Source organism: Cololabis saira, chromosome 18, assembly GCF_033807715.1.
Source record: "Cololabis saira isolate AMF1-May2022 chromosome 18, fColSai1.1, whole genome shotgun sequence".
Classification (NCBI taxonomy): Eukaryota; Metazoa; Chordata; class Actinopteri; order Beloniformes; family Belonidae; genus Cololabis; species Cololabis saira.
Window position 1 is genome coordinate 19,146,022 of NC_084604.1, and position 12,192 is coordinate 19,158,213.

Genomic DNA, 12,192 nt, shown 5'->3' on the forward strand with positions numbered 1-12,192 from the left:
GAAATTTGCGTAAACGAGCAGTTGGACAGGTGTACCTAATAAAGTGGCCGGTGAGTATAGTTCCATAATTAACACATATTATATGAAATATTAATACATTTAAATTAGATCTAAATTTACACTCATCCGTCACTTTATAATGTACACTTGGTATACCTAATAAAGTAGTGAGTGTCCGTGTTAGGTAGTAATACCTTGGAGAAAAACTCCCTCTCATCCATGTTTTGAACCTATAATTAAATAACTACATTTTAGCTGGTTGAGAAACACAAAAGACAGTTTTCAGTTGCAAAAGGACTCAATAGAACTCACAACAGAACAGAACCGAGAAACAAAGCAGGTTCTTTTATTTTTCCCTTCAATGTAAGACTTACGGTTAAAAAAAGCAATGCCCGGAGGTGGTAACCTAACAACCAAAGAAGTTTGCAGACAATGGGACCTCTGTTGGGCCCACCATTCTTTCATTTTGTAACTAATATTACTTATAAAAGAAAAAAAAAAGCTTGCTGACTACGCATTGTGCAGTGTAAAAGTGTACTTTCACACTGCACATAACTTCCTAAATAAAATTACTCACAAATATAATAATAAGCATGCAACTAATTGGAAATGCAGTTGGCACTGCTGAAAAGAAATGCAATCAATCAAACTCTCACAGGGATTTTACCTCCTTGCAAGGTTGATGTGCCCTGATCAGGTCGCTTTTTGCTGCTACACTGGCCTGGTTTGTGCTGCAGCCTTACGTCCACCTAGAGCAGGGGTATTCAACTAGATTCGGCCGGGGGCCACATCTGCAAAAGGACTGTATGGAGAGGGCCGCACAATTTGAAAATGTGGGGGTTTTCAAAATGTATTTTGCACTCAAAGACGAAGACTTATGTATATATAATACATTTGTATTATACATTTGAATATATCTAGTTTACATATGAATTATGTATTAATTGTCTCCAGATTTAGTAATTGTGAATGTTAAATATAATATTCAGATAAAGAAATATTATTTTGAATGCAAGTTCATTTTGAAACCATGCATTGTGCAAACTTAATGAAATTGATATTGACCTACTTTTAATAAAACACGCCATAATGACAAAGCACCACTTTCCACCAAGATTTCCTTATTTGAATATTATATTAAGCATTGAGCACAGCCATTTTAGTCCATAGTAGCCAGTTTGATGTTATAAATAAGCAACCAAAATATTAACCATAAGCTCCTTTATTAATGACACATCTGTGCATTATATCAGCAAAACAAAACAATCACGAATTATAGGAGGCTTAGAAGTTCCATCTGAAATGCAAAGTAATAAAAATCGCACCTTGTGTGAACGCATTCCTGGCATGTCTGTCTGCCTGTGTGTCTGCCTGTATCTGTTAGCTGTTATTAACTGTTCGGTTTTTGACCCACTTATTCCATCGAACACCGAAAGTGTTTTTTTTTGCTATTTTCGGCCGAACATTCGGTGCATCACTATTATTAAAAAAAAAAAAATAAATAAATAAATAAATTTCAACAAACACCCCCTTTTTTGAAAAATGACCAGGGGCCACATAAAAGCTCCTGGCGGGCCGCATGTGGCCCGCGGGCCGCCAATTGAATAGCCCTGACCTAGAGTTACTTGATGAACCTATTAAGAAACTGCGAGATGTGCATAAACTCATAAACTGTGCACTGTTTCTTTGAGAGGAACATATTTGAATGTTGCGTCATATTATTAGTGAGCCTTGTGCTGTGATTTGAAATGTCCTTACGCTGTTGACCTGGGCTCAGTTTGAATTCAAGGCTTCAGATCTTAACTGGCACTTTAGTTGCTCTTAACGCAGGTTGTTGGATTCACAGGAGGCCCTTTTTAAAAGAAGCAGAGCAAAAATGAGATGAATAGAAATCGTCTGGTTTCAATTGAATAAATCAAGAATTTTGATATGTGTTCTGTCATATCAAATTGAACATACTATGTTATGTTCTTACCTGTAAAAGGAATCGCAGCTTTAACTGCTGTTGTTATACAAGTCAGATTTGTTAATGTCTACAACTTGCCCAGGCTTTGACCACAAGCCTAGGCTTATTCTAATTTCTCTGCTGTAAAGATCTCAGTGTAACATGCATAAATGCCAAGCGGAGCCACATGCATGCAAACTGAGCTCTCTTCATGACTAGTAGGCTGATGAAAAGTGATGGAGAACATTTCTGAGAGGTTTCATCCAAAGGACATTCCACGCCTCGGCTATAACATTAACAACTCCTACTCCTGAACCTCCCACTCAGTGCCTGTAATTTTGGTGTCCAGTAAGGAGGTGAGCAGGATGATGAAATCACACAGCAGGGAAATGTGCTGGTGGGCTGACTTCATTGCAGCTTCCCTCCTACCCCATCTTCAGGTGAATAATTGACTAAGAGAATCAGCCCCACTTGTTTCAGAGCACTGCTGCCCGCATTGATACAGACTTCACGGCCTGCCTCTACAGCTCTGACGCTATCTCCCAGAATGATGTGCTGCATGTTTCTGCTGGGACAGCCATTGCAGTCAGTCTGAATGGGACTCTCCCTCTGCTTTTCAAGGGGGAAAAGGTTGCTCTTTGCCTGTCTGCTGTTTCTTTTCTGCCCTGAAGACAAAAGAATAATGAAGATATTTATGTGCAGCATATTACAAAAGGTTAAGTCTCTGTCTGAAATAACCCCCTTGCTTTCTGTGTATATAATTTAATGTAATTCTGTTTCACACTGCTCTGATGCTTTGAAAAAAAAGCATCCAAAAAAGTTCAATTGATATCTGAATACTAGTGTGATGATAAATAAACAACAAATTTTCCGAAGTAATTAAAACTGATAAATCTGTTTGTCTGAGAAAATTGAAAAAGATTAGGATATAGCGTGATTACCATCAAATGACTGAGTGAAATGTTGCATTAATACTCAGAAGATATTTTCTCTACAATGGAGAAAGCAGGTTTAATGTTATATAACATGTAAAGTGGGTGGACAAAAGAACATGAACACCCTGTGGGAATGAAATTCCATCCTAGAACTTAGTTTAAACGTGACTTCAGAAGTGTTTCTGGAGTTTTCAGTGACAGTTCATGGGGTTCCACAGAAGATGGAGAAGCCCCTAACATTGTCACAGAGGTTAAAAACCAAATATTTAGAGGCAGCTTTCCCTCTTTATTAGGAATAAGTCAGGCAGTACCTATCCTCTACTTAAACACCTATTATGGATTATGTAACTCATTTTTCAAGAGGCAAGGCAATAAATTGAACTCAGCAAGCATGAAACACACATAAATGATCAATTTGGGGCTTTCTGGAGCATATAAGCCCTTATTGCATGCATTACAAAACAATGTATGTCAGGGGATGGCTGCCTTACTTTTTGCTGTTGACGACTATGCCGATGAGTTTTCATGTCCCGGTAGATGAAATGAGCAGGAGAGGTGACTGTTTCCTCCAGAAAACACGGATAGAACTTTGTGTTGCTTGATTCTGCCCTGTTTACTCTTCACACCTGAGCAGGCACACAAATAAAGCTGCAGAGCTGCCAAAGAACGCTCAACACTCACGATGAATATTTTATTATTTACTGCACTCGACTGAGATGCTTTTGCAAGGAGTAAAATCAGCAATTTTGTGTGTGTGTGTGTGTGTGTGTGTGTGTGTGCGTGTGCATACAAAGTTTGTACTGTACCATTGGTTCAGACTGATCACTCAAACCGGCTCCATCGCGGTTGGCAGGCTGAGGAAAATAATAGGTTTCTGTGAACATTAATTATATGCTTACAGAGCAACAATGTAAAGTCATTTCTATTCATGGCTCAGTATAATGACAATTGATCAAAAACATAATTTATACATAGGATATCCTATAGTATTGTGTGCAAACTTTTAAAAGACATGCAGTAATCTAGCTCATATTTGTTCCCTTTTTATTGTTTGAATAAGACAAAACAGACTGACCTTAAATGGATTTAAGCTGTGGTTCTGTGGCAATACGACCAAAGTGCTAATGAGCAAGTGTAAGGCAGGAGAGGGGATTCCCATACAGTCGGCCGTGGGATTAACATAGCGTTTTAGTTGTTCTTTAAAGATCACAGTCCTGATGAGAGGACGGGGATGTGAATATATTCAGTCATATGACGAGCAGCACTTCCTAGGTATTCTTTTATAACCACGGTCACATGTTGAGGAGCGGGATTATGAGTCAGTGGAGTGAGGAAGTCCTCACATGATACACATGACAAAGAATTCATGATCAATCTTACAAATTCTGTTCCAAACTCTGGGTAATAGCAAAAAGGATCCATCCATCCGTCTGCCGCCCATCCACCCATCCGCCCATCCGTGCAAACTTGCATCCATCCATCCATCCATCCATCCATCCATCCATCCATCCATCCATCCATCCATCCATCCATCCATCCATCCATCCATCCATCCATCCATCCATCCATCCATCCATCCATCCATCCATCCATCCATCCATCCATCCATCCAGTTCTCATCCCCACAACCACTGGATCAGAGACTTTTATTAAAAATATTGCATCACCAGATCTTCATCAGCAGAGCTGAATTACAAATGGTGCAGAAATCCTCAAACAGAATTATTTAAGGATCCTAACTATCAGAATTGTGCTTTTGGTCTGCCCTCAGAATTTTTTGCATCTTCTTTAGTTAAAAACACAAACTCTTCACACAAACAGAGAAGACTTGTAAAGACAGTACGTTTGACTCAGTGATGCTTGTCACACAGGAGTATCTAGGCATGTTTACTTACATCTAATTGCTTACATTTAATGTTTTTCTTACTATTTCAAAAGCAAAAGTACATGGCATGTAAAAAAGTGGGTAAACTCCAGCTGCTGATGAAGATCAATGAAGTATGATCAAAAGATTTAATACAGTAACTTGATGGATTTTGCATTAATGAGGTCAACTTTGAACATGAAAACAGTTTAATCTTAAAGTTAAGTTGTTCACATATGAGTTTATATGAATAACCTAATAGAACTTGAATTTTAAAACTTTACAATACACCAATATTAATAGAAGCTCTTTTTAATCAATTACTTCTAAGCACCATAGCTTAGATATGAAACTCTGGAGGTTTTAAAAAGAAAATGCATCAAGTACGCTGGTTAAATTGACGCATAACCAGGCAATCTAACAAAAAGAAATTCCCTAATTCTCTTCACAATCACAAGAACATTATGTAGAATGAGCCATAGTTTTGCCGTCATGCTTGTTCAGACTGGATCTTAACTATTGCATTAAACCAGGAATAATCATGATGTTGAAGCTGAAGTGAGCACTGCCAATTGTTGTGTAACAATCATTTTTACGGCACTTGACATCAGGTAATTAGTGATCTCCACTGGAAGGACATGATACATATTTGGCATTTACATCAAAACACATATTAACATTTCTCCGGCTGCTCATTTTGACATCTGCCAACATGAAAACACCCCTCGCCGTCTCTGCTGCAGATCCGCTGTCGTTCACTGGAGGAAGGCAAAGAAAGGCTGCGTAAGTTTGATGGAGACAGCAAGTCTAAAGCAGTGGCTAAATCTCTGTAAGCAGGCCCTGGCACTGCTCCCCGATTGCCTGCCTGCTGTATGGGTTGAGGCCTGGAGGGGACTAATCCCTTAGCAGGGGCATGAGTCACACACGGTGATGTGTATGTGTGCATGCAGAAGACACAATCTGGAGGATAAAGATGAGACCTGGCGACAGATTCAGAAAGCCCCAACTAATGACCTGCAATGCCCTCCACACTCACCCCTCACACAGTATCTTGGATGCTTCTTGGAAATGACAGTTAATGATTTTGGAGGGCTGCCTTGTACTGTACTGGCAGGGACGGTACTGATCCTACATAACCTTGGTCTGCAGAAGATTGTCAGGGTTTTGACCCTTACATGCTGCTTTTGCTTAAGTGGAGAGAAGTGGCAGTGGTACACAGTCAAGATGAAGTTTCAGCTTTGCCAAACTGTGCTTTCCTGTCTGTTATCCAGGGAGAAGAGGGGACCTGCAGCAGGCCTGGAAGCAGCAGGGACAGCTTGTGCTCTGCAGCTCTGTAGTCTCACAGGTCTTCCAGCACTGGTGTGTTCTTTTTAATCTCAAGCCAAGGTTGCAGTCAACTGTTCAATGAGTGGTTTGACATTTTCCTCTGGCACTGAAGAGATTATTACCCCTGTTATACTTGCACAGCCAATATGTTACTACATGCAGCAGGTTAGCTTAAGGTGTATTCGGACTAAATGAACGAAGCAGATAGCCGCCTCATTTTTGACCAACAGAGTGTTCTGGAAGCATTTTATAGCATGTGGAGGCGCTACCTCGACACATACCACACACTTTAACAGTGTCTATTTCCACCAACAACAAAAAGTGAGACATCTTCAGCTTCAGCTTTGTGCCTCCCATGAAAATATGTCCACTCTTGAAAAAATATATTTCTATTATTTTGCAAGAAAATGCATAAAGAAAGAAATCTCAAAATGTCAAAAAATGTGACAGATTTAACTGGACGGAGCCTACTAGGTAATTTATTCGAGTTATTTTCAGAGTGAAGAGGATGTGCTTGCGTAGAGGACGACAAACCTCACCTTCTACTGTTATGATTTATGTGTCAGTGTTCATTTAACCTAAAAACAACTTTATCTTGGAAAATAACAGGTAATCTCAACTATATTTTTAGGTATTTGTTAATGTCAAAAACCAAATAAACCACATTTTAGGTTGTAAATCATTTGCTTGTGTTTTATTACAACTGTTATTTCTTCAGTCTTGAAACGGATACTTCAAATGTGTCAAACAGGAAAGAGATACTCCTGTGTATAATGTAAAAAATAAAACAAAACAAAACACTAATGTCAGTATGCGGGTCTACAGACACATGTGCATTCATCTACTTTTTTTCTACTGGCTGCAAGCCGAATCAGTGAGCAAACCAACTGATGGCGGTAGATAGCACTACTGCTAAATTGCTTGCTGATTTGTATTCCCGTTATTGTTGAGGAAATTTTGCCAATATGCTGTTTCAACACAGCATCCCAGAAAATACGGTATTTCTTTTAAGTTGAAAGATTTTAAACTTGCACACTATCCATCCATCCATTTTCTATACCCGTTTTATCCTGTGCAGGGTCACAGGGGTCTGCTGGAGCCTATCCCAGCTCATCACAGGCGAGAGGCAGGTTGACCCTGGACAGGTCACCAGTCCATCACAGGGACACATATACAGACAGACAACCAGGCACACTCACACCTGCGGCAATCTAAAATCATCAATTAAACTAGTATGCATATTTTTGGACTGTGGGAGGAAGCCGGAGTACCTGGAGGGAACCCACGCAAGCACGGGGAGAACATGCAAACTCCACACAGAAAGACTCTCACCGGGCCAGGGAGTTGAACCAGGAACCTTCTTGCTGTGAGGCAACAGTGCTAACCACTAACCCTCCGTGCTGCCAACTTCCACACCATCTAAGTATTTTTTCACCCCTCTTTTTGTGGATGTGAAATCAATTTCATATGTAAAACAATCGATTTCATGAAAGGTAAAAAGACCCGACAGGGTCGAAGTCGACATGGTAACGTACTTCAAGTTTCCAGCCACTTTCAATGTGGATCGGCGGAGCTTGTAATTGTTTTGAACTTCTATCATGTCCAACTTGAAGCGTAGCCGTGAGGTACATTTTAAATGTCACGGTATATAGTTGTAGTAGCATGATAAAACCAGGCTAAGTTAGCCACATGCTCCATCATTACTCGTGCTCGGTTAGTTGACAATGAATGATGTAACATTAGTTAGCGTCATAGGTTGGCAAGAGCCAAGATAAAATAACCAGCTTGTGGTAAAAAGGCCCATTGCAACCAACTCCCAGGCTTCTTCTACTTCGGATTGACTGGGAGTTGAGTGGAGCCCCTTACAAGACAACACTGACCATCATTTTCCCATTTGGGCTTCAAAACCATACCTGTGCAAACCCTGGTGTCACAGACGATACGTGTGGCTCTATTTACATTTTAGAAAAACAAACCAGAACATAAAGTCCAGCATTTCACAAAATATAAGCCAATTATGTTAAACCTTTTCTTATTCTCTTTTGTAGATTTTTTGTGAAATGTGGAGTTTTCCAAAATGTTATTCTATTTTTTCTGAAATGTTCTTTACTTGTTTTTGTTTTGTTGTTCCTTAATATTTTGATGTATTTTCTGTTTCGCATAAAACATTATGAGCCAATTGCCCTGTTGGTCAGCGTGTGGCTAACGTATCTGTGCTATAATATGATAAACCAGAAGATTCCAAGTTTATCCAGCAGCTATGCTTGAAATTGAACGTGATTGTTAATCACCAAAGGCTCAAAAGCTCCTTACTGTTAAATGTGCATGCATGCATGTTTCTACGCTGTGTAATGATCCTGGTGAATAAATAATGCACTATAAATTAGCATTTTTTTAGGGGGGGCCTTTAATTAAAAGTTAGTGCCCTGCAAGGACCTGAATGAGGATACTAGAATATTTACAGGATTTTTGTGCAGGGTGAGATACATGCCTCCTTTTGTTAAAGACATTATTTAGCCTCTTCATTAAAAGTCAACTTTATCAGATTTAAGCAAAAATAAAAAAGAGACATGTGCTTCATGTGATAAAGTTGAAAAGGCAGCACACCCCTCAGCTGAAGGTCAAACCACAATGACACAGCAACGGGACTTAAAAAGCCACATGACTTCTTAGCTGTTAGTGCTGCCATAGAGCTGAAAATTCAAGTTATTAAACATTTGACAGTGGGGGGTAAATCAAGTCTTGATTGAGGAGAGGTGAACAACTGCTGGTTGATAAGAGAGGGGATGCCCATTGATGCGGATTGAAGTTACGAAGTTGAAGATGTTCATAAAACAAATAACTTGAAAAGACGCCTTTGCATGCTTGTGAGTGGCAACAGTTGGCTATATCTGAGTCCTTACAAACACCGGTCATGAAATCACTACACTGGCTTCCAGTGAGTCAAAGGATAGAGTTTAAAATCTTACTGCTGGTCTACAAAGCACTGGATGGTCTTGGACCAAAATACATGGTTGATCTGTTAGTTCCTATGAAGCTCCCAGACCCCTGAGGTTCATCTGGATCTGGTTTGTTGTGGTTCCAAGAACAAGAACCAAGCAAGGTGAGGCAGCGTTCAGTTATTCTGCTCCTCACCGGTGGAACAAACTTCCTGTAGACCTGAGGTCTGCTCCAACTGTCAGTTCCTTTAAATCAGGCCTAAAACATTACTGTTTACTGAAGCCTACTCTTAAATTAAATACTTACCTGCTGTACTACTGCCGCTTACTTTTTAACAACTTGTGCTTTTTATTATTTTACCTCCTTTCTTATCATTTTATTTAATTTTATTTGTTATTTACTGTTTAATTATGTCTTGCCGCTTTTAATGTTGATGTAAAGCACTTTGAATTACCTTGTGTTGAATTGTGCTATACAAACTTGTCTTATCTTTCCTTTATTGGTTCATATTTAAGGAACATACAATAGTTATCATAACTGATTGTGATCACATTACAAAAACCTCCAATATGTACAGGTTTGTTTATGTAAACTCATTTTCTGAAGAGCAAAAAAACACAAACCATCCGCCTAATCTTGACATAAAAATGCCTCATTCCAAACATAAACTGATTCATGGTTGTGGGTTTTCTGGGGCACTGATGGCTTTTGTGCTGGAGGATCTATAACCAGTACTCGAGTTGAGGGGGGATGAGGGGGGATGGCATCCCCCCTGAAATAAAAACGGTCAAAATCATCCCCCCTTTCCATCCCTTATGTCATTCCATCAATGAATGTGGTTTTACTGCTATTTCAACATTTAGAGTCATCACCAGAAAAATAACTTATTTGACAATTTTCACGTGTTTCAAGTAAATTTTCACTTGAAATAAGTAGAAAAATCTGCCAGTGGGACAAGATTTATCTTCTTATTACAAGCAAATAAATCTTGTTCCACTGGCAGATTTTTGTACTTATTTTAAGTGAAAATCTACTTGAAACAGGTGAAAATTGTTTTTTCCAGTGATGAGTCTTGTTTTAAGTGTAATGAGTTTTTTTTACTAAAATTAGACATTTTAACTAGAAATAAGACAAATATTCTTGTTAAGATTTTGAGTTTTTGCAGTGATCCATTTTACTTATCCTGTGAAGGACAGAGTCATATTGATAAGTTCAGAAAACTGTTTTTTATTGTTGTGTTTTGATGTATTTGATGTAAGCCCAGTGGATATTTAAAGCTTACAGAAGGCTGCATTTAACTGCTGCTATGTCATTCCTGCAGTATTTCTGCTGGTGTTTTGGTCAGTGCTATTATTTGTAATATATTATATTATTTGTAATCAGCACAAATTATCTGTCCTCATATGATAAAATCCACCATCCCCCCTGATTTTGTTTTACAACTCCAGTACTGTCTATAACCTTGATTATTCAGCTTGATTAGCTTGGTATCAATATGGGGATGGCAGGTAGGTCAGATAATAAAAGGGATGTGCTCAGGACCCCGAATGATATTGGATTTGGTTTCATAACGGAGCAGTTGAGGGATAGGTTTTGTTTTTTTGTGTTTTTTTTTATAATCGTGAGTAACATCAAAGGGGGTTGCCTCGACGTAAGAAACAACCCGCTTATTTATTAACCCTCAAAGATCGCGGGACTGTCGTGTGCGGAGTGACCGACGCAGAGACGGATGAAGGCTGATTTATGGTTCCACGTTACACCAACGCAGAGCCTACAGCGTACGGTACGCGGCGCCTACCCTACGCCGTAGGCTACGCCGTCGATTTAACGCGGAACCATAAATCAGGCTTGAGGGGATGAAGATCTCTCCACAGGCTGTTTGCGGAGTTAAAGGAGCCCGGTCTCATTGACAGGGAGGCTGAAGGGCGCAGCGCATCGTGCACTGAGGAGGGGTTGGCGTGCACGGGGGAGGCGCCCGACAGAGAAAGGCCGACGGCACCGCGGCTGCCACCAATCTCGCAATTAACCCTCGATGAGCGCAGATTTGCTTTCACTGAAAACGGGCGCAGGTGCGTCTGATTGCGGCGCGGCGCAGCTGAGCGCTCCGGCGTGCGTGACTGGAAAACTGACGCATCTTATGCTAAACAGAAACTATATAGCGGGGACGGAGTGAGCAGTCGGGTTTATCTCTCAACAGGACTGGGGGTGCATGTTGCAATGAGATTCCGCCCGGTATTCGTCTTCTTCTTGCAGGCTCTGATTCTGGGGCATCGCGGAATTGATTTTTTTTTTTTTTTTTTGGGACACCCCCAAATCGGAGTTTGACCGCGGTGTCATTGCCCTTTTCTTTTTTTTCTCTCCACTGCTGCTGATCGGCATCCCCTCGGCGGAGGAAGGAAAGAAAGAAATAAAAAGTGTCCGCTTCACTACTCTACATCTGATCATCGGACGGCTGGGGATGAGGAGCGCGTCCCCGCGTGGATCCGCGTGAAGAGGCGAGCAGGGGTTTGTTGAGGTTTCTCTCAAGGACGGAGGAGGAAAGTGAGCATGCAGTCCAGCATGGAGCAGGACGACGCCGTGAGCCCGTCCAAGAAGACCATCCTGGCCAAGATGTTTAAAGTTCGCAAGAGGAGGGAGATGCTGTTCGTTCAGGTGTGCTTCATCTGCAGTGTCCTCTTCGTGGCGTGGAGCATGTCGCTGCTGATGAACAAGACAGGTGAGTGCAGGTGCTGGTGCTGGTGGTGGTGGTGGTGTGGGGGGTCTGAGGACGGAGCACACCTCTGCAGCGCGACCATGCACCCCGAGGGGCATCACATCCATCATCACATCCATCACAGGCTTCCCACGTCAAGGGCAAATGATGAAAACCTGCACAAACCGCCGGCGTGTGCAGGTCCAGCTCCTTGTGCAGCGTGTTCATGCGGCTCGGACTCGGTGGTTTGGATCATCTCCAGGGGGCTGTGTCGTTTTGCTTTTCTGGGCCCAAATATGTTGTACTACACAAAGTCAGCGACACATACTGTCGGGTCACAGCGTTTCTAAAGCCTGAATTATGGTTCCGCGTTAAATCGACGCAGAGCCTACGGCGTAGGGTACCGCGGCGACGCGCACCGTACGCCATAGCCTCTGCGTCGGTGTAACGCGGAACCATAAACCAGCCTTAAAACCTCACTGTGGAGTAC

General features: G+C 41.1%; 1 protein-coding gene across 2 annotated transcripts in view; it reads left to right on the plus strand.

The window, feature by feature from the left end:
* Nucleotides 1–10,919: 10,919 nt before the first annotated feature.
* Nucleotides 10,920–12,192, plus strand: part of slc24a4b (solute carrier family 24 member 4b) — a 37,960-nt gene continuing 36,687 nt past the window's right edge. For both annotated transcript variants that reach the window (XM_061746951.1, XM_061746952.1), the window contains exon 1: nt 10,920–11,726. In XM_061746951.1, the coding sequence (XP_061602935.1) occupies nt 11,558–11,726 (169 nt within the window). In that variant the 5' untranslated portion in view covers nt 10,920–11,557. The remainder of the gene's footprint in view (nt 11,727–12,192) is intronic.